The 21695-nt window shown below is 46.6% G+C and overlaps 6 protein-coding genes across 10 annotated transcripts; 2 read left to right on the forward strand and 4 right to left on the reverse strand.

The window, feature by feature from the left end:
• Position 1: 1 nt before the first annotated feature.
• Polr3B (RNA polymerase III subunit RpIII128) lies at positions 2-3595 on the reverse strand. Its single transcript, XM_017177933.3, has 2 exons — positions 2639-3595; positions 2-2580 (listed from the first exon to the last, which is right to left on the reverse strand). Exons 1-2 carry the CDS (start codon positions 3519-3521, stop codon positions 50-52), a joined length of 3414 nt encoding a protein of 1137 aa, XP_017033422.1. The 5' UTR covers positions 3522-3595; the 3' UTR covers positions 2-49.
• A 220-nt stretch (positions 3596-3815) lies between these two features.
• 128up (GTP-binding protein 128up) lies at positions 3816-5344 on the reverse strand. The gene is made up of 4 exons (XM_017177934.3): positions 5203-5344; positions 4952-5072; positions 4056-4896; positions 3816-3997 (listed from the first exon to the last, which is right to left on the reverse strand). The coding sequence occupies exons 1-4, from the start codon at positions 5242-5244 to the stop codon at positions 3895-3897; spliced, it is 1107 nt and encodes a 368-aa protein (XP_017033423.1). The 5' UTR covers positions 5245-5344; the 3' UTR covers positions 3816-3894.
• Positions 5345-5347: 3 nt separating this feature from the next.
• On the forward strand, positions 5348-16962 carry LOC108082326 (metallophosphoesterase 1 homolog). Of its 5 annotated transcripts, none has more exons than XM_017177655.3 (6): positions 14749-14907; positions 14975-15238; positions 15295-15410; positions 15479-15741; positions 15809-16289; positions 16352-16962. In XM_017177655.3, exons 2-6 carry the CDS (start codon positions 15213-15215, stop codon positions 16537-16539), a joined length of 1074 nt encoding a protein of 357 aa, XP_017033144.1. In that variant the 5' UTR covers positions 14749-14907; positions 14975-15212; the 3' UTR covers positions 16540-16962. The 5 variants fall into 5 exon arrangements, with proteins under 5 accessions (XP_070140325.1, XP_070140326.1, XP_041633064.1 ...); XM_017177656.3 differs by having other exon boundaries at positions 15301-15410; XM_070284224.1 differs by lacking the exons at positions 14749-14907; positions 15295-15410; positions 15479-15741; positions 15809-16289; positions 16352-16962 and adding exons at positions 5348-5478; positions 5538-5936; positions 6023-6151; positions 6209-6276 and having other exon boundaries at positions 14975-15215.
• Positions 6333-8506, reverse strand: LOC108082508 (ADP-ribosylation factor-like protein 6-interacting protein 6). Its single transcript, XM_017177936.3, has 3 exons — positions 8028-8506; positions 6928-7150; positions 6333-6858 (listed from the first exon to the last, which is right to left on the reverse strand). Exons 1-3 carry the CDS (start codon positions 8326-8328, stop codon positions 6756-6758), a joined length of 627 nt encoding a protein of 208 aa, XP_017033425.1. The 5' UTR covers positions 8329-8506; the 3' UTR covers positions 6333-6755.
• On the reverse strand, positions 8634-14421 carry pds5 (cohesin associated factor B pds5). Its single transcript, XM_017178010.3, has 14 exons — positions 14152-14421; positions 13717-13828; positions 13275-13660; positions 12998-13205; positions 12769-12937; positions 11966-12707; positions 11643-11906; positions 11488-11581; positions 10580-11425; positions 10376-10512; positions 10242-10321; positions 9925-10190; positions 9575-9862; positions 8634-9507 (listed from the first exon to the last, which is right to left on the reverse strand). The coding sequence occupies exons 2-14, from the start codon at positions 13795-13797 to the stop codon at positions 9415-9417; spliced, it is 3654 nt and encodes a 1217-aa protein (XP_017033499.1). The 5' UTR covers positions 13798-13828; positions 14152-14421; the 3' UTR covers positions 8634-9414.
• Positions 16963-17257: 295 nt separating the features above from the next.
• otk2 (off-track2) lies at positions 17258-19333 on the forward strand. The gene is made up of 3 exons (XM_017177667.3): positions 17258-17705; positions 17776-18269; positions 18389-19333. Exons 1-3 carry the CDS (start codon positions 17636-17638, stop codon positions 19121-19123), a joined length of 1299 nt encoding a protein of 432 aa, XP_017033156.1. The 5' UTR covers positions 17258-17635; the 3' UTR covers positions 19124-19333.
• The last annotated feature ends 2362 nt before the right edge of the window (positions 19334-21695 follow it).

The following is a 21695-nucleotide window of genomic DNA, read 5'->3' on the forward strand; positions in this document are numbered from 1 at the left end:
CTTATAAAATTATGTCACAAACAACAAAACACTTTATTCGTTAGTCTCATCAATAGTTCTCTAGAATCATCTTGGGCACCACATTCATGCTGGTCAGCTCCTGGAAGAGCAACTTGCAGGCATACGGCATGGATATCTTGGAGACGTGGGCCGAGGACTGGCAGAAGTGGCACCAGGAGCAGTAGGCCAGCCTGCCGCAGGTCCGGCAAACATCCACCTCGAAGGCGTCCGAGGAGATCATCAGTCGCTCCATAATCAGCATACTGGCTCCGTACGAGATGAGGCAATCCCGCTCCATTTCACCCAAACGCAAGCCTCCCTCGCGACTCCTGCCCTGCGTGGGCTGTCGGGTGAGTACCGCCTTGGGGCCACGGGCACGAGCATGCATCTTGTCCTGCACCATGTGCTTTAGCTTTTGATAATACACGGGTCCCGAGTAGATGTACGCCTCCAGGGGAGCGCCAGTGATGCCCGAGTAGAAGAAATCCTTGCCCATGTAGTTGAAACCATGACGCTCGAGTTCCGCCTGGATATCCTGTACCTTGGAGCCGCCAAAGGCAGTGCCGTAGTGGAATTTACCCTCTAACACGCCCGCCTTGCCCCCTAGCAGTTCCAGGGTCTTGCCCACCGTCATTCGAGAGGGAAAACCATGGGGGTTCATGATCATATCCGGGCAGATACCCAAGTCATTGTAGGGCATGTCCTCCTGGTCAACAATCAGCCCCGTGACGCCCTTTTGCCCGTGCCGCGAGCTGAATTTGTCGCCAATCTCGGGAATTCGAGTCTGACGCAGCAGGATCTTGATGAGGAAGTCCTCCTCAGAGTTGGCGGAGACCATCACACGCTCCACATAGCTGGGCTCAGAGCCCTTGTAGCTAATAGGGACGGCTGTGTAGGGGACTTGGGGAGATTGACCCTCCAGGGGATTCATCGAAGTCACCGCCGGCATCTCCTTGTTTATCATGATTTGTTTGTTTTGAACCTGCTCGCCGGGCGCCACAATGCCATCAGTGTCCAAGACATCGTGCTTAAAGATCACCTTGTTGGTGAGGGCATCCTTGACCGGACCCATGATCCTGTCAAAGGTCTGATTCGCATACCGTTTGACCGTGCACTTGGAGTTCTTGTAGACCAGACAGCGTCCATAGCCCCGATCAATCGAGGCCTTGTTCAGGATCAAAGCATCCTCGATATCGTAGCCGGAGTAGCTCATCACAGCCACTGTGGCATTCTGGCCAGCGGGCAGCTTGTCAAAGTTGGTGAGCTCGATGGTCTTGGTCTTGACCATGGGCGCCTGGGGATACACCAGATTGTACATCAGCGAATCGATGCGGTTCTTCTGGTTGTAGCCAATCATGCCCATCGCCTGCTTACCCATAGCGCACTGGTAGGTGTTCCTGGGACTTTGGTTGTGATGCGGATACGGCACCAGGCCGGCGCACACGCCCAGCAAGGTGAAGGGCTCAATCTCCAAGTGCGTGGTGCGTTCCTCAATGTGCTCTTCGCTCCAGGCTATGAACGAGTCGTTCTCCTCGTTCACATCCAAATACTCGATGAGTCCGTCCAGGAGGAAGTCATCGAATTTGCGGATGCCGCGGTTTAGCTCGTCCAGGTGATGCTGCTTCACCCGCGGACGGCACTTCTCCACAATGATGTAGGGACGGCACAAGCGCCCGCCGTCCGTGTGAATGTAGACGCATCGCTGGGTGTAGGATGTATGCACGGACACATAGCTGCCCATGCGGCCCTTCCGTCGCATATAACGAAGGTTCCTCACCAGATGCTTGTGGTTCAAAGTCAGTCCCAGGACATTGCCATTGATGAAGACCAAAAAGACGTTTGGATTGTTGATTGGATTGCCGCTTACTTCCCGGATATCCTCGACGCCGGCATTGAAGGCCAGAACCATCACCGGTGCCTCCTCCACCTCCGTGGTGATGTGCGTCATTAGAGCCAGATTCTTGACCAACCCGCAGGCCTCGCCCTCGGGCGTATCCGAGGGACACAGCATGCCCCACTGACTAGGCTGCAGGGAACGTGGCCCGGACACTTTTCGGGTCTTCTCGAACTGCGAGTTTACGCGCGTCATCATGCCCAGGGCGGATATATAACTGAGACGGGACAGAACCTGCGTGACGCCTGCCCTTTCCATCTTGAAGCGCTTGATGGTCCAGTTGCCAGAGCTGATGGCTGACTCTAATCCCGCTGTGATCTGCGCCGCTCTCATATGCTTCACAACATCAAACTGGGCCGCCTTCACCTTGGGTATATTCTTGTCCGCAATGGTCTTTAGCTCCCAGTTCATCCGCTTGAATAGATCCTCGAACATGAGGGAAATCATGGAGCCGGCCAACTCTAAGCGCTTGTTTCCATAGTAATCCCTATCGTCAAAGAGGGTTTTATCCAGCTCGGCGGCCATCACTCGGCGCACCATCATGGACACGTAGATGGCCTTCATTTGGAAGTTGAAATTCTCCACGGGCACGTGGGCCAGAATAGTGGTTAGCAGCAGCTCACGTGCTTCCTCCGAGGGGGTTTTTGTGGTGGCGCTTTGGAAGCGCTTGACCACCAGCTTAGAGCCTGCCAAAAGGATCAGATTTTATTGAAGGAATATAGAAATGAATCCAGGCGTACTCACCCATATACTCCAGGGCCCTTTGCTGGGTAAACACCTTCAGATTAAAAGCCTCTAGCAGGGAGGCCCCGAATCTATTCTGCGACCTGGCATCAATGCCAATATGCGCCTGGATCTCCTGGTCGGAAACGACTCCCAAGGCTTTGAAGATCACCACAATGGGTATGTCATCCGTCATCGAGTTGTGCTTTAGGTAGTATTTTCCATGTTTACTCAACACCAGGGTACGGGACTTTTTCTCGTGCGTGGAGGAGGTGACCTGGCACTGAACCACGCCGTTAAAGTCTTCAGTAAGCATCTTATTCCACGACAACTGCTCCTGGATAAGGATAACCTTCTCCTGGCCGCGCACCACAAAGTAACCGCCTGGATCTAAGGGACATTCATTCAACTTGGACAGCTCAAACTCCGATTTCCCGGTAAGCGCACAGTTGGAGCACCGCAGCATGAGAGGCATTCTGCCAATCAACAGGTTGTTCCTCTTAATCCGCTGCGTACCTCGCGTATACTCGATATCCACGGTGATGGGCGCGGAGTAAGTGGTGTCCCGCAGGCGGCACTCGTGTGGCGTGGTCGCCTTGGTGATGTTGAAGCCCTCATCGATGTCCGGCTTGCCCACGCGCACATCCAGGTACTTTAAGTAGAAGAGCGGATCAGCGCCACTGGTCACCAGCTCGTTGGCCTTAACGATCTTCTTGATGTCCACGTTTATGAAGTGATTGAAGGAATCAATGTGCTGCTTCACGAGGCCCTTAACCTGTAGGAATGCCGGCAGCAGCTTCCACTTCTCCGACAGCGGCTTGATGGGTGTGGCCCAGTCCTTGCTGTCGCCGGGCTCCCAGGTCATGGCCTCCACGTTGGAATCCACCTTCTTGCGCTCCACCATAATAGTTATTTATTATTTGAAATATTAAAAAATAAAGCTCAGTGTGCTCGACAGGTTTTTAGTTTATATTGTTTAAGTACGTTGTAAAAATTAAAGTATTTTTGGTTTCAAGATATTTGGTCACACTTTTTGGATCAAAACATGTATCGTTGCCAGATCGATGTATTCAGTGTTGGCAAGTGTTGTAAACACTTTTGGGCGCAAAAATCAAAATTTATATCTTCAATTTTATTTGTTTTATTTGTATCTCACAAAAACCGTTACCAAAACTTCAATGTAATACAAAATCCAAGCTACAGAACAATCTCTTTTTTATTTCCAAATAAAAAATGCAATCGAACATTAAAAAAAGCATAACCGTTTCACCGCAATTCTAGACTTTCTTTACAATCTGCACCACATCCTCGTCGTTCAAAACATGCTCAATGCCCACTTTTTGCGGCTGATGCTTCACCGAAGAGCCCCAGACCAGCGCACTGAAAATAATCAGAATTTAATACAAAATCTTCAAAGGAAACCCTTAGTTCAACTCACTATTTAAACTCCTTGGCAATGGAGCGATGCAGCTTGTTGCAAAAGTCTTCGATGCTCGTGTGCTCGTTGTGGAGCACCACGGGCGAGTTGTAGTCAGGCAGTTGTCCCTTGGGCTTGGTGTAGATCCGCACAAGTCGCAGGTATTCCCACATCAGCTCCAGCAGATCGTCAAAGTTCCAATGATGATGCGCCGAGATGGGCACGCAATGGGGGATCTTGTAGATTACGTCCAGCTCCTCGATGGAGATCTGATCGATCTTGTTCAGCAGATAGATGCAGGGTATGTAGATGCGGTTGCCTTCGATGACGTCGATCAGGTCGTCACTGGTGGCGTCGTACCGCAGCGTGATGTCCGCATTGTGTATCTTGTACTCGGACAGAATGGTCTTGACCAGATCCGTGTCCAGTTCGGACTGCGGCACCATACAGTTGAGGTTTATGCCGCCCTTGTCTTTCCGCTTGTAGTAAATATTTGGCGGCTTCTTGTTCAGCCGAATGCCGAAGCCCTCCAACTCGTGCTCCAGCAGCTTCTTGTGACCCAGCGGTTTGAGGCAATCCAGCACCATGAAGATGAGGTTACAGGTACGAGCCACCGCTATCACCTGTCGACCACGACCCTTGCCATCCTTGGCGCCCTCAATAATTCCGGGCAAATCCAGCAGCTGGATCTTGGCGCCCTTGTACTTGATGCAGCCGGGCACCGTCGTGAGCGTGGTGAACTCATAGGCCGCCACCTCGGAGTAAACGCCGGCCAGATTGGAAAGTAACGTGGATTTCCCCACGGAGGGAAAACCCACGAAACCCACCCGGGCATCTCCGGTTTTGGCCACCTCGAAGCCAGCTGTGGGGGAGACATCATTTGTAAGTGGAGCAAGTTTACAAGCTTACAAACTCACCTTCGCCGGTGCCACCGCCGCCGCCTTTGGGAGAAATCAGCTCACGTCGCAGCTTGGCCAGCTTCGCCTTAAGCAGACCCAAATGCGCCGATGTCGCCTTATTCTTCTGGGTGCGGGCCATCTGTTGAGATCCAAGAAGTCCCAGGTACGACGAAGACACGGGCGGCGAGGTAGTGGATCCGCGGGGGAGAGATGGGATGCGAGACAGGTTAGTTTCCGGCCGGTCCGCAGGTGTTGCGTCTATAACTCACCTCCGACTCGATGGCCGCGATTTTCTCCAAAATTGTGCTCATGGCAGGTCAGTGCGGTTCCCTAACAGATCCCAGCTATCAACAAAATTTAGTTTAAATAATAAAATAACTCGCGTGGACAAGGCTAGAGGTGGAACTGAAATCGATTCCAAAATCGATAAATCGATATTTTTGACTCATTGTTAGCCAACACTGCCTCGTGGCGGCAGGTCACACTTGATGTAGGACAGTTAAAAATCCGTTAGAATTTTCTCCCCATTAAAATGTTCGCCAAAGGTAAAATTTAGAAATTACAAACATTTAAATTCAATTTAAAACATTTCATCAACTCCCAGGAAAGCCCCGTATTCCGCTGAATAGTCAGGCCAAGTTCAAGAGTCAATTGGTCGACAATGCTTCGCAGTTTAATCTCAGCTTTCCAACGGCCGCCGATCTCGCTCGCAAAAATGGTAGCCAACTTAGGCAAACCAAGTTAACTATCTGCCAGAAGGACAACAAGCTTAGATACGAAGGATTTGTCGAGCAAAAACCTCGGCCCAAGCAGGAGTTTGTCTACGTACCGACTCCAATTGTGGAGGAGAAGCCCCCCAAGGAGGAGAAGGCTCCAACAGGGTTGCCAAGTTCGCCAATGTCGAAGCCAGGACGGGATTTAGTGAGCTTAATCGGACGAGTGGATTTCTGCCTTAAAATGCATAAAATGTATCCGGAGTTGAATGCCATTTGGAATGTTTATGGTGGGTCTGCACTTTAAAAATATTACTTAAATTTTAAAATTTATTTTAGTTAAAACTTAAAAAATCACTTCAAATTTAAATTTCAGGAAAACTGCTCCGCATTATTGAGGGAAAGCGCGGAGAGCGAACCCTTTTGGTCCGTAACGAAGGCTCAGGGCCCATTATCCAGGGCATCTATTATGATTTCGATGGCATTTTAAAGTCATGGACCCCAGGCAAGTTTAAGAAATCTATAAATTAAACTTTCAACTTCTATTTGAAGCCATTTCCAGGCTGCTACATCCATTTGGTGGGTCAGTTTATCGGCGACAATCGTATGCAAACGTTCAAGATCGCCCAGGTAAGCGACATTGACTGGGATCAGCAATTCATGCGCCTAGAGAATCTAACCACATATATTTTAATGCAAAACAATGTGCATAAGTAATTTATTTTTTTTGGAATTTCATTTCCATATATAGTTTTCTCGCGATTCTCAGGGCCAGGCGACAATATATGTAAAATTTCCTAGCCTGGCCCGTGGAATCTGCATTGAAATGTGTTTCATTTTGTACTCTTTAATAGTTGTTGGTGAGAAATCAACTGAATAAGTTAGGGATTTAGTATTTAACTTATATAATTTATAATATTTATATAACTAGGAACTAAGTTAGCTTCAAAACGATGCCCTAGTGGTGGTACCATCTCTCCAGGAGCATTGCACAATTACAAAGACTAAATATACGGTTACAAATTGATACAAATTCCAAAATAGAGACTGATTAAACTCTAATACTGTTGTAGATTTCTAACTAAGTGGAAGTAAGTGGGACTCATCTCTTACGAATACAAGTCGAAGTACATAAAGAGCGCGACGAAAACCCCGCATGACAGGGCGCACAAGTAGCCCAAGTGCAGCGAGGCTGACTTCTCATCACGGAAACTGCAAATTGAAAGCAAAATAGTTAATAACGAATGCCATAAGGTCAGTGTCTTTGGGGTCGGTCCTCACCGCTTCTTGGAACGTGGCGAAAAGGGCGAGGGCGGATTCACGCCGGGCACTGCGCTGTCCAAGTACACAATTCCGTAGGCTAATGCCGACACAAGTAGACCACACAGCAGTGGACTCAGCTTGGCGCTGAGCTGGTGCTTGTCGGCCCACGCCAAGGTCTCGTTCCACTGACCCTGCACCTGGCGGCTCCACACCTGGATGGAGTCGGCGCTGATATAAGGCACTGTAAAGAAACAGCTCGTTAGTATCTCAGTTTGTGAGTGGCGTTATATTGATTTCCCTGTGTTATCAGTCTTATCACGATAAACACGTCAAAAAATATATGGTTTTCAGTAGAGTGGAAAGAGTTTCTCACCAAGTAAGGTTCTTATCTAACAAGTTTTCTTTATTTCTAATTGGAAATATTAATTTTTGTCTTATTTTTAGAATAATTCTGTAGACTTTCTTTTGTCTTAATATTAAACTCAGCTTTTCAGTTTCTTTTTAAGAATAACAATAAGAGAGCCATCCTAATTCTACATTATTGCGAATTTTCTTTAAGGTTTCTCTAGCGGTATTTCTCTCTAATCATTAATACATATGCATGCCTTTCGTTAATGTATTTGTCGCGTGACCCTAGGTGACAAATACCGTTAAGCCCAAGAAAGATCGCCGTCGGGAGGGGGCACACAATTAAGTAACTAATCACCTTCTAGCTAGGGAAAATAGCAGTAACTAATCACTCTTTGACTGACTCCGACTTGAGGTAAATATATACACATATATGTATGCAAATGAGAATCTCCAGCCAAAGCGAAATGCGCAACACACAGTTGCCTGCTTTATTTAGACGTTATTTCGCCGTTTGGCATTGCAGAGGAGGGCAAGCTGAGGGGGGAGGAACAACAAAGCGAACGGAACAAACACACCGCTATGAGATCACACGCTCTTAAACTATTTATAAACGCAAAATATAAACAAACTACCGATGAGTACGCGTCACCGCCGACAATTGCAGCCTTGAGTGTAGTGTCCTCCCCCTCAAATGGGGAAGGGGGCACGGACAATGTATATAAACAAGCAAAAAATATGATATGTGGCCCTCAACTTGGCACACTTACTGGCTAGGATGACGATTTTGTAGCCGATAATCAGTAGGCCAAAGAGAACGGCCGCAGTCTTGATCCGTGGGTCGAGTGCTAGTGCCACCACGCCCACACGCCCCTTTGCCGTGGGTTCCGCAACGCCCGCGAACTGCTGAAGTCTTGGGTAAGAGGTCTTCGGAGTGGAGGTATAGATCCGTGCGCTCGGTTCCCCGTTTGTTTTACTTCTGGCTGTGGGCGAGGAAATCCCATTGGTTTTGTTTTTCAGCTGCTGCCCGAGCGTGACGTCAGGGCACTCGTTGATTGCCTCCACCTGCATTTTGTTGTTTTGCCGGTGTTTGCAGTTATTGGAGCAGCCTTTGTTCAAATCCCTTTGTTGACAACAAGCCCCCTGGTTGGATCCACTTTAAATTGGCGCACAAAACGTTAAATTTAATTCACAAAAACAAATAATAAACAAGAAAAAGAAAATCACGCACACACACCCCCGAAAAAGTGCAATTGGACTAGTGGTGGGCAAACACACATTGACGCTTGCCGATGTGTTGCACTCGCCTATCGATAGTTCGATGCGTATCGGAATCGGAAATTTGAAGTTAAATCCAATTGTAAAAGAATTCAAAATAATCATGTTTTTATGTTTATTTTATAATTGAAAAACAGTAATAATAGTTAATGTACACGTTTTCGTTTTTAAGTTAAATGTGTATGTGTATTTTTTGTTTGCTTCATTTATATTATTGTTATATTTTATTCCAATCCTTACAACATTTTCGATCTTTGTTTTTCAAATACATTTTTAATGCATTCGCGTCGTCGCGTCTAGCTCGTAAAGTATGTATTATGTATCATGATTGTTGGTGTATTTTATATTAACTAAAAGTTAACCGCGATCATAGAAAAGTTAATTTTAATTTCTTAATAAGGCTCTGTTTACGTTTTCATTACTTTACGCTTCGTACTCCAGCTAATTCTCTTCAGTTTCTTTTCGTTTATTCGATATACAATGAGGCCTACAACTAAGGTAGTAAAATCCAACCAAAAGGGGTCACAATTTAAAAACATAATTATTAATTGAAAACTGATAAATAATTAATTTTATAGAGATATGGTTAACAAATCCGACGACGACACATTACGCGACTTTTACGGTGTCTCTCTTGCTCGTTTTTTAAATGGAATATGGTACAAATTGGGTTGCGAATCGGAATAATCTAAGGAGGGTTGTTCCAAGAGTGATCTGGTTCTGATTGGTGCATGTTGTAGGTAGTGTCGGTTTAACAACTATCGTAACTCCGCCGTATGACTTAAATATTTAGTTAACTTAGGCGCCTAGACTAACAGTAACTAAACTAACAATTATGCGCTCGCTCAAACAGCTCTCCCCGCTCTCCCCCTACAGCCTCTACGATTTGGCTGTGGCGGCTCCCGCGCGCGTTCTTTTGGCCGTTGGCTCTGTGGTGTCTGCTGCCCGTATGTTGTCAAAAATTTTATTCTCCTAAAAAACCAAAAACCAAACTTTTAAGAAACAGTTCTAGTATGCTATTATAATCTGCACCGCTTACCTGCGGATTCTCATCATCCAGAATCGACGCCGGTTCCGCTGGCCTCTTTGTAGCTGTGGCCGCGCGCGACGTGGCCGTGGGACCGCCTTTGCCAGACGTCTTGGCGCCCACCGTATACACGTCCAGCGGTATATAGACCTCGTTGTTCTGGAAGTTGGCGACGGAAGGCTGCTTATAATACATTTCTGGCAGAGCCAGCGGCATGGAGAATGTGGTGGTGTTGCCATCGAATGGACTGAATTTGGAGTCGATAATGTACATGGCGAGATCGCAGAGTGCCCACATTTTCTAATAACCAAAGAAAGGAAGCTGTTAAATGGGTAGCTCTGGTCAACTCTAAAGATACATACATAATTGTCACGCTTATCCGAGCCCTGGCTAAACTCGCGAACCTTTATCAGCTGCAGCAGCTGCTTGTAGAAGCTGTGGACAAACGATTCGCGCTTAGCCATCAAGGGCTCTAAAACGAACCGCAAACACTTCTCCATCTTGCGCAGCTGGACGTAGTCCTCGTGGTTCGTGAAGCGGGGATCGTGGACCAGCACGGGAATGGCAAAGGCCAGCATGTAGTCAGGTAGAATGTGCAAGGATTGTGATTCCGTTGAGCTGTCGGGTGCTGCAATAAGGTTTGCATTAAAATTGTCCACAAGGAGCTACAAGTATTTACATGTCATCGCCACAGTCTTGAGATATTCCCGACGTTTGTTCACGTCCGTGTCCACATAGTGCCGCACCAGGTCTTGTAATCTAAGGATGAGAATAAGAAGTTAATGGCTACAGGATCTACTTGAATTTACTCACTTTCTGTCCGTCTCCAGACCAGCCAGTACATACAAGCCCATAAAGTCCAGGGGCAGGCAATTCCTAGGCAAACTTCTACCCAAACCCTTGTGCAGTTTCCTGGCAAAGATTTCCCGCACCTCCGGCACAGGATCAGCCTGGAGAAAAATAGAATACAATGCTCAACTATTTCTGTAGTGGAAAGAAAGAGGTAACACCGCTTACCATAAGCTGGGAGAGCTGCAAAAACTGTTCGGCACTATACTGATCGCCCACGCCCTTCTGCTCACAGACCTTGAGCATAGCACAGGCCGCTCCCAGGCGCAGCCAGGATTTCTCGGCTCCGCACAGGCGGTTCTGGCCGAGGAGATCACCCCGCTGGTTAACGAATGCGGCCAGCATACGGAATGTTTTCTGGGCGGCATGCTCATCGGTACGAAGGCCCAAAAGCCAGCGTGCCATGGTCTTAAGGGCGTCCAGCTTGCACAGCGTATCCGGCGGCAGTTCCTCTTGGGCACACCAATCGCTTTCCTCGGGCAACTCGTAATCCCGCTGCACTGGAACCTCCTGGATGAGCAGCTCTTTGACAATGCGACGTGCAATCATGTTTTTGATGGGCGTAAGGAAAGCCTGCGGCATATTGTAGGCAATATGACCCAAGGCCACGATCTTTGTGCGTTGATACTCGCAGTTGGGCGTCAGCTTCAGACGCAGCGTCTCGATTATCTCATTGAAAATAGGATGCACTGTCTGAGTTGTGGTAGACGCACTACCAGAGCCACCCGACGCTCCATCTGTGGCCGCCGATGATTGACTGTTTACGAAAATACAACGCACCGCATGCTTGGCCTGCTTGGGAGTTCCTATCAGTGCAAAGTCCCGACACACAGGGGCCAATTCATTCAGAATGACCGGTGTGGCATCGTCTATCAGGGGCTGATAACGTCCCAAATGGGTGAGCGTCTTCAGCACCAGGGGAGCGACATAGTCGTTCTCGTAGCTCAGCAGGGAAATCAAGTGACGCAGCGAGGTGTCGGTGAAGAAGTGTGCCGAGAACACATAGGAAAGCATCTGGAAGTGGGGAAAAACTTTGGTAATGTTCTCGCTTACTCCATATTTATGAGAGAACTCACACTTAACAGCTTGAGACCGCGCTCACCCGCCTCCTGGCGCGATATCCCAATCTCATCGCACATGGGACCACCCTCAATGCACTGCTCGATGAGACTGCAGAGTGAGATAAGAGGATTTAGCGAAGAATCAAATTAAGATTGCTTTTGCGGCTTACCTAATCAGCACGCCAATGGATTCCTTGTCCACCATCACGGACGCCACACGCTCAATCAGCATCTTAACCGTGTTATAGTACAGATTGGAATGAACATGGGCACCCAGCTTTTTCAGGAGAACGCCCATTGTATCGGCGCATTCCCGGCAGCTGACGTCGCGCTTGAGCACAATGTTAATGCAGCGCAGTAGCTGGGCATCCTTGCGCAGGTGGTTGCTAAACTGGGTTAGGTACTCGGCCGCTTTCAGGGGATCGGGCAGCAATCTGTAAAGAGAGAGCATTAGTTTCCTTCCTCCAGAAACACCATTCCATTTCAAACGCACTTGGCAATGGTGGCCTGCTTGGCGCTCAGCTGATTGAGCACTCGCGGCGTAAACTCCTTGGAGTGATGCAGCTTTATCCAGTCGCTGACCGTATTTCGGGTCTTCATCTGGTTCTTTTGCAGCTCAACAAAGGCTTTGGTGGCATTCGCATCCAGGTCGCCGAGCAGGTGGTACAGCTTCTTCATGCGCTCCTCGGGAGCCAGTTTGTAGGGCACCAGGCAGGTGATAAGCAGGCGCTCCACAAGCAAGCGATCCTCCAGGCCCACCTTGTAATAGCCATGCAGAATCTTGTTCTTGATCCAGTCCACCCGCTGCTTGAGCTCGGCACTCAGATCGTTGGGCTCGCATATCGCTCGCTTGTAAATGTAGGCCAGCCCGTTCATGGCGTCCCTCCTGATCTTGTACTTCTTGTCCAGTGTCCTTTCGCGCACAATATCCAGCAGATCGGGCGCCTCCAGAACCAGATTAAAGTCCCTTTTGGCAGTCTCGACAATGGCCATTACCACTTCGTGGCGAACCATTTCGTCCAGGTCATGATTCCTTAGCCTCAGCTTGTCAGTGATATCGGTTTGCAGGTGCGGATGATTCAGGAGGAAGTGCATAGACGACTGGACGCACTTGACGCGAACGGGCTCGGTGATGTCGCAAAAGCGCCCAAAGAAGATTTTCAACAGGTTTTGATATTTCTTTGACAGCTGCGAGTCCTTCTCGGAGAACATGCGAGCCAAGAGTGTGGTGGCCTCTGTGAAAGTATATATTAATTAATATTTAAAAAAAAGGTATGATGATAATTGATTTCTTACTCAGCCTTTCACCATCGTCCGTGGACAGCAGCTTGTTTTCCAGCTGTGGCAGCACTGAGATGAGCAGGTCTCCATTGATGCGATTAAGCTCATAGATGACATCGTAGATTTTGTTTGTTATGGACAGTCTGGTGTTGGGCTTATCAATAACCAAAGCGCGATTGAAGAACTGAGAGAGATAAAAGCGATATAGACCCAAGCCCAAGCTTACTTGAAGTTAATCTATTACCATTTTAATGGTGGACTCCAGAGCATCGCCTGTTTTGGTCAGGAGTTGCTCCGTCAGCTGGCAGGCATACTTGTTGTTTGATTTGTGCGGCTCCACAATGTTGATAAGTATAAGGTCTAGCAGTTCCACTGAGAGATTATCCGCTTCCGTAATCAAAGGACTCAGGACGTCTAGGAAAAAATTGGTGACCTTGACACTGTGCTGATCGCTGCAACAGAAATATATTATATATGCTTTATTTTGTGGATCCATCGGTTAAAATGGTACGCCCGCTTACTTCACAATTTTAAATATGGTGCTAAATAGCTCCTGAAAGATCTCCTGGCAGTCCTCCAGCTCGAAACACATGTTAAAAGATTTCACAAAGGCCAGATTCTCTAGCAGATAAAAGTAACGCTTGAAGGACGGATCGCGCGGGTCCTTCAGCCCGTGCAGTTGCTTGATGAAAAACTTAAAAATGGTTTTGATTTGATCTTGCTCCTTGTAGGGCGCCTCGGGGGCGTACACACGCAGGACATCTGCCACGCAGCAGGCAATTAGCAGCTGGACATCGCGGGACTGGTGCTGCATGAAGAAGTCATCGAGCAGGTGAAGCGCCAGCGGTATGTACTGCTGGTAGAGATTGTCGTCCTGGTCCATGGTCTGCAGCACATTGGCAAGGGTCTGGGAAGGGTTTTTTGGGGTAACTCTGGGAAAAATAGTTAACTGCAAGAACTAACCTTGAGTCTCCGTATCAGCTCATCGGTGCCAAGATCCTCGACCAGCGGCCGACATCCGTTGGGGTACACAATGTCCGCCATCCTCGCCGAACGCGAAGGAAGCTACCGCTACCTGCAAGCCAGGGGATTCAGTGGACGCGTAATAACAACAATTTCAGCGACCCCCAAACAGTGAAAAATCGGAGGAGGGTGGCATTGTCAAGCCATAAACACACACAGGCACTCAGTCAGCCCCCCACTCACACACACGCACATCGCAGCGCAGCAAAGCACTCACACGGACATTGGCGAATTCGGTCGGTGCAGCGCTTTTTCCCAACGCTTCCCAGCCAACAAACTGCCAGCCAGCACACGGATTACCACGCTCGACTCTGCTGGAGCACTATCCCAGCATTTTATGCTAATAGGAGACGCCGTTTGGCTTTGCTTTCTTACTTTTCACAATGACCAGGCAGCGGCAAAATTTTTTGGCAATTTTGCGAGCCGCTGCTATCACACTCCGCTAACGCTCGACAACGGATAGTCACTGCACTCTGGTTAAGATCGCGAGGGTGCGTCGCTATGTACACATGTTCAGCCGCTGGGATTGTTTGGTTTTGCGGCGCGTATGTGGTTAATAAAAAGAAAAACTCTTGAGCATTTATGCGGAGTGGCACGCCATTAATCCACGCACGCAGCGTTGCCAGATGGCGGGAGTAAATGCCTTGGTTGTCATCGATAACTGGGGACGATTATCGGATCAGCTGTTTGTCAGTGACGTGTTGTTGGTGTCAAAGGTGGGCACAAGACTCGTGACGACTCACGATAGAGGTGGCAGTTTGAACAAAATTTCGTGTTCGTGTATGGACAAAATATCCTGTATTTAATAAAGACCACAAACTGTTTTTAACCATTTACTGGAACATGTTTTTATTTAAAAGTCTCAAAAACCTATATTTTATACTTTCAAAATAAAACAAAATAAATAATAATGGTTGCTTGGAGGCCAAGTTAACCGGTTTTCCTTGCTCCTGCGTGCTGCAAGCTTGGACACGCACCCATCCCTAGATTTGTTTGTTGTGCTTGTTATCTTTGTTTATGTGTGCACGCCGTAATTGCACAATTATTTGTGCTTGCAGCCGGCAAACGGTGTAACGGTATCCTCCGCGTTTGAATGGCCAATGGCGCGAATGGCCAAAACACCTGTAAAAGGTATAGAAGGGCCCCAAACATGCTGTTCTTGCCGCTTCTCATGTTCCGGTCTTCTAATCCAATTTAGCCCGTGCCCTGAAACTTGTGTGGCGGCGGTGCTCGCCAGTTGACCGCCGCCCATCGCAGCGGCTCCACATTGCACATTCCCGAAATTATGAGCAGCATTACGTAAATATTGCACGGTCAGCAAACGTTTAAATATAGACGCCGTCGACGCAATGTAACGCACTTGCAGTTGCCAGAGGACAGAGGACAACCGAGAGTATTATTGAAGCTTTCCAAATCGATGTAGGATAGCCCAGATTATGGCTTCCTTGCGCGTAGTTAATAGGTAGGTGCTTACAGGTTTGTATTATAGTATCCTCCTAATCCTGCCTGTAATCCAAGAAACAGATTAGTGTGTCGCGGCTTTGTGGCTTTGACGCTGCTGCTGGTCTTCTTCAACGAGTTCATCGTGTACTACCTGGCCCAGTCCAGTTGGCAGCGAATCGATTGCAAACTGGGTAAGCGCTCTTTAACCCAGTTTCCTTGTCGAGCCTTTGTTATTTGGATGTATAAACAATCTATTTAGACAACTGCACACGCCTGCTGCTCATTGCGGATCCGCAGATCCTGGGCAACTCCTACGATCGCTCCTCGCACAGTCCGCTGGCCAGGTACGATTCGGATAGATACCTGGCAAAGACCTTTGAGCGCGCTCTTCACTTTACGCAGCCGCACATCATCGTTTTCCTGGGCGATCTGCTGGATGAGGGCAACATAGCCACCGCCCAGGAGTACAAGCAGTATGTGCAGCGCTTCAAACGCATCTACCAGAACAAGAACTTTAGAAAGGTAAGCTGAGCCAGATCCTAGCCTATTAACCACCTAACAGTTCCGCATGATCTCGGCCTATTTCCAGCGCGTTCATGTGCCGGGCGACAATGATATTGGCGGAGAGAACGGCGACTACATATCCAACTCGAACCAGAGGCGCTTCGAGAACGAATTCATGAGTGAGGACCTCTTCGACTATGACAATCGCTTGCGCTTTTTTAAAATCAACCGCATGCTCCTGGACTTTAACAATCCGGATAGAGATCACAATCAGGATCGCCTGAGGATTGGTGTCTCGCATGCCCCGCTGCTCATTGGTGGCGGGCCCTTGCTGAGGGCCATCATCAGCGACTTGGATCCACATATCATTTTCTCAGGCCACTGGCACGAATCGAGAATCTTTATTTATCCCTCCACCAAGGTGATCAACTTTTACGAGAACTCTGTGCGCCACTTTGATTTGAAGGCTCTGAAGGAAGAGGAGCACAGCTATCTGGAGATCATGGTGCCCACATGCTCTTATCGCATGGGAAAGTCCAAGATTGGCATGGGTTATGCGGTGTTGGGTGAGTTTAAAGCGGGTTTATATTATTTCCTAGATAGATTTTTAGCTTTTTCTTTGTTGTAGAAAACTACAACCTAAGCTACACGGTTTTGTGGCAGCCGAATCGGTTTATCCTGCTCTTCACCTATATCTTTTGGGGCCTCTTTGTGGTCTGCGGTGCCGTAGTCTTCAAAATGATGACCCGCTGTCCCTTTCGCGTGGCCAAACGTCAGACGTTGTACAATCGCGTCTCGACCATACCTCAATTTTAGACTGGAGAGTCTACTCCTCACGACAATAAGCCCAAGATTCTCAAAATTTGCTCGAATAAATATAACACACACCCCAGGAGATTGATTGAATTGTATTTATAGCCAAGTAGCATATATGCATATATATTAAATTAGTTACTTTTTTAGTAGCCTTAAAAAATGTACTGTAAAAATTAACTAGACCAAATTGCTGATTTTATGTGTTTAGATTTGATAACAAATGTAACCCATGTCCTCCAATTAAACGCTGTTTGTATTTCGGTAACTTGAATATGTATTCTTTTTAGTCTGTATTACTTTTTTAAGTCCAACATATATGTATTTATTATAAAAACACATTTAAATTAAACATAAAGGTTATTTTTATTATTGAAAATTTCGAAAAGAAATAATTAAATTAAAAAAAAAAAATTTAAGAAATAATTCATATTTTACATGTTTTCTCCAGAAAGTTTAGTTTATGAAAAAACTAAGCATAAGAAACCAATATATATCATAAAGGTAAGAAAAACGTATCAAATACGAAAAAGGTAGGTTTTTTAGTACCTAAATTAGTAGTAGTAGTAGCAGCTGAGTAAAAAGTAGTAGGTAGTATCTCTCAGAGTTGCTCTTACCCGGCTCTCGAGGGCGCATGTGCGAACCGTGCAACGACTGGCTGCCGCTGGCCAGCGTTAAATTAGCCCGATGCGGCGTCAGTAGAGTTCCGAAGCCGAACGCGGAAGGTTGTGCCTCCTCAGACAGCAGCAGCTACTTGGTCGGTCGCCGTTAAATCGCTCGAAAAGATCCCCGGGCTGTGCGTCTGCGGCAGGATAATAAAGCGTGACGCGTGTGCGTAACATAAAAATAACCATAAAGCAAATGCTCTCCACTCTCAGTGCGGAGTGAAATGAAGTGAGGTGAAGTGAAGCGAGAAAAAAGGAAAAATACTATATCCGACGAAGGCAAAACGGAATTCCTTCAAAAATCGGCAAATAAACAAGAGGCAAAGAAGAGCACACACACCGGTTTTTGTGCAAAAAAAAACAGAAAAAAGCGAAGAACAGCAAAGGAAACGAAGGAAGAAAGAAGTGAAATCAAAAGAATTCTTCAGCCCGAAATGGAGCTGAACGGAAGACGATTGTTGAGCTGCGGCCTGGGATTCTTCTGCCTGATCTTTTGCTGTTACGGTGAGCTAAATCCCCTGACTGACTCATCTCGCAGTATTTCGTAATCCCTCCTTTCTCACCTCTCCTTTAGCTGTCCCCTTATCTTTCGAGGATGTGAGCATCACAAAGGGCCCCCAATCTGCGATTACCATCAAGGAACAGAGTTCTTTGCAACTGCCCTGTGAGTACCAACTCTCAGAGGATTATCTTCAGAAAAATAGCGTGATCCTGCGCTGGCGAAAGGATAACAAAACCCTTCGCCAGGTGGAGCTGGGCCGGATGAGCAGCACCACCAGCGAACCTCAGCTGGAGACCATGCTGCGCGAGGATTCGCGAGTGTCTCTGGTGAAAGATAGCGGTTCCCTGCAGTTTAACAGTGTCCTGGCCAGCGATGCAGGCCAGTATCAGTGTCAGTTGGTCATCGAGGGCTCGGTGGCTGCCAGTTCTGTTAGTGGAGTTCTGACTGTGATTGAGCAACTTAAGTTTATGCCACAGCCCACGTCCAAGAATCTGGAGCTGGGAACGCTGAGCAAAGTTCACTGCAAGGCGCAGGGAACACCGCCACCGCAGGTCAAGTGGACCAGGGTAAGTTGTTAAATTTTTTTAGAGATTTACAAGGCTTTTATATTGGGAAAACTATTAACTGAAATTCATGAAATATACTTTACTTATTTCTTTAATTGTTTCCTTATCCCCCTTTCCAGGAAACCCAACTACCTCTACCTGCTAACGTGACCGATCAGAATGGAACTCTGATCTTCAGCCAGGTCACCAATGAGCAGCGTGGCCAGTACACCTGCATAGCCTCGAACAGTCAGGGACAAATCAGTGCCACCGTCTCCATTAATGTGGTGGTGGCGCCCAAGTTTAGTGTGCCCCCAGAGGGACCCATCGAAGTGCAGGAAACGGGTACGGCCGTAATCCACTGCCAGGCCATTGGAGAACCCAAACCCACGATTCGTTGGGACAAGGATCTCACTTATTTGAACGAGAACAACACGGATGAAGAACGCTTCACGCTAATGGAGAATGGAACACTGGAGATAAGGAACGTAAGACCTGAGGATGAGGGACGCTATGGCTGCACCATTGGCAGCAGTGCGGGACTAAAGAGAGAAGATGTCCTGCTGGTGGTCAGGTCGAGTAAATCGGCCTCCAATTCCATAGTGACCAGGATTATAATCGTGATTATATGCCTGGCCTTCCTGTACTTCGTGCTGGTGCTGGGTTTAAAGGTGTGGTACCGCTATCGTCGTCACCTGGGCAAGGTTCAGCTAGAGGAGGGTCATGTGCAGTCTCCCACCGATGGTCCAGAGCACGACCATCCGGAGAACGAACCCTGCCTGACGGAGGCCAACTCCAGCAAGAATTTAAAGAGCAAACTGCGCGAGAGCACAATCCTGGAACAAGAGTCACAGGTGGCCGATGACATTGTGTGAGGTGGAGAAGGAGTAGGATGAGATGGAGCCTTAGCTCCTGAGAGAAACTTTCCATGATCTCGGTCCCGTGCCCCCGCTCCCTCTCCCTCTCCCTCTCCCTTCGAGTGTTACTCCGTTTTGTTGTTGTGGAGAATCAAAAAGGAACTTGTGAAATCCCCCCCGGAAGTCTATTTGTATTTATATTTATCTAGTTCATACGTATTTATGCATGTGTGTGTCTCTCAGTGTATATATATATATATATAAATATATCCCATGTACAGTTATTTTTTAGTAGAATAAATATTTTATGGCTCTCATAGAGCCCAATTTTATAGCGCAATCGTTTCAATCTCCTTTTTTTGTTTTTGTTTTGCGGGTGCACTGTGGCAATGGGGCGGAGTAGTGGGAGTAGAATCGTAAAATCCCTCGATGCCACCACCATTGAACATAAATTCGGTGCCCACTTGGCAGGGCCGTAAAGCCCATGGAGCCCGGATGAACGTTCAACAGCTTTTTATGCGCTTTTTATGACGAAAGCAGAGCGCGCGAGCTCCTCAAATGACGACAGCGGAGGAGCCGGCCAGCTCTGGAGAGTTTTCCTAGGAAAAAACTCAACCCCTGGGATAGAAAGTCGTAAAATAAGAGCTCGACATTCTGGTGTCTCATCTAACGCAGGGATGATAATTCAGTTAAATGAATACAAGGGAATTTTTAAGATTCCCTTAACAAGGTTGGTATCTAAAGGAGATCGTTTGTGGAATAGAGGGATGTTGCCTTATGGCTTGGCTTAAGGTGAAAGTGATAGTTTAGGAAAGTGACAGTTTGGAAGAGGATATTAAATGATTCTATAAATATAGTAATAGGAAAATTAAACTCTTGGGTTTTGATATTTTAAAAATAATAATTAGTTTAAGATTTAATAGATAAGTTTACCAGGAATAAGAAAGGTTCTCCTTAATAATTAAAATATTGTTAAGAAATCTTTGTCTAAATAAAAAGAATAAACTCATTATCAAATTCCAATTATACAATTTCTTTGCCAAAACAACATGTTAATTAAAAAGTTAACCCAATAAGGAAATAAAATCTATTAAAATATCAATATTTCTTTTACTTATGATCACATCAAAGCACTTTGCTGTCATGTTCTACTTCCCCCCACCCAGGGGAATCACCCTTTTATGTCATCATAAGTCATCTGCGCTGTGCTCTGGCCATCATCAAGTGAATTTCCCGCAATTGCTGACGACAATTCCCTACCAATTGCCAGCGTCTGCACTTAATCGCTTCATTTCCATTCCCATTTCCATTTCCATATTCATGCCTCTGCTCTCTCTCTCGCAATTGGCTCTTGGTTATTTCTGCTGCCTATGCGTTTTATGCATATTTTATGGTTTTTTATAGCGCTCGAATAAACAGCGCACATCAAAGGCAGTATCCAGAGGCAACTACACATGCGCAGGTTACTCCATGCCGCAGCACCGGAGATAAAAAAGTAAGCGGCAAGTGCAATTAAACGACCACCCCAGCCTGCATTTCCACCATGGAATGGTATGGTATCCTATGGCCCCCACCTCCTACACACACTATATATACCCCTTTGATCTGCGGCGGCGACGACGACATCGACATGCATTAAAAACTTGTTGTTTGGGGCCCAGGGGCTTCCTTCTCTTCGATTTTCCCCCACTTTTTTTTCGCCTTATTTGTTTACAGCAAGTACGCGCGCCCGGTGCCTCCCCAAAAAAAAAAAATAATAATACACCTTCAAACGCGCTGTTTAAATGTTTATTTTGTTTAGTCTACGCAAAGGCCGCGTTACTAAAATTTATTTTAATGCCTTCTAAATGTTTGATGTTTGCCAGCGGAGAGAGAGAGGATTCGGCTTTAGATTTTGGATTCGGTTTGTGATTCTCGCACGGAATTCGTTGCAACTCCATAAAATTATACGATTGCGAGGCGTTGAGTTACGGTAAGCAGTTCGAAAATAATAACTTGGAAATACATATAGTTTATGGATCGTTTTGTAATGGATAAACCGGGGGGGATCCCTTGAAAGATGAAAGGAAACTTGGTTTGCAATAGTTCGAAGAATCTGCAAGATACATTCTTTACAAGAGAGTTTTTCTTTAAGAATTTGTTTATTAATATTTCAAGGGGTTTCTGGTTAGTTGTTTTATTAAATTAAGGGGAACGTATTTTATAAAATATTTGTAAAATAAGTACATTCCCTAGAATATTTTGAATACTTCCCTTCCTTAAAAATATTTCAGAATATTTAATGTTATAAAAAAGCCCTTTTATAGGATAAAGATCCTATATCTCTTCCCCAGGCTAATTAAGACGTGCACTCCCAAGCGTGTAGATACAGATATCCTTTGACTTATATATCCAATTAACATAATACCCTTTCACAACCCCTCTTTAGAATAGAAAACTTTTGTGCAGAATTATTAACACACCATTTGCAGCTTTGGTTATTTCGATCGCTAGACGACACCCCAAAAAAAAAGAAATCATGCCTAAAACGAAACAACAGAAATAATAAAACATAAGCCCAACATTCAGGCAGGGCATGGCATAAATCTCC

Source organism: Drosophila kikkawai, chromosome 2R (assembly GCF_030179895.1).
Source record: "Drosophila kikkawai strain 14028-0561.14 chromosome 2R, DkikHiC1v2, whole genome shotgun sequence".
Classification (NCBI taxonomy): Eukaryota; Metazoa; Arthropoda; class Insecta; order Diptera; family Drosophilidae; genus Drosophila; species Drosophila kikkawai.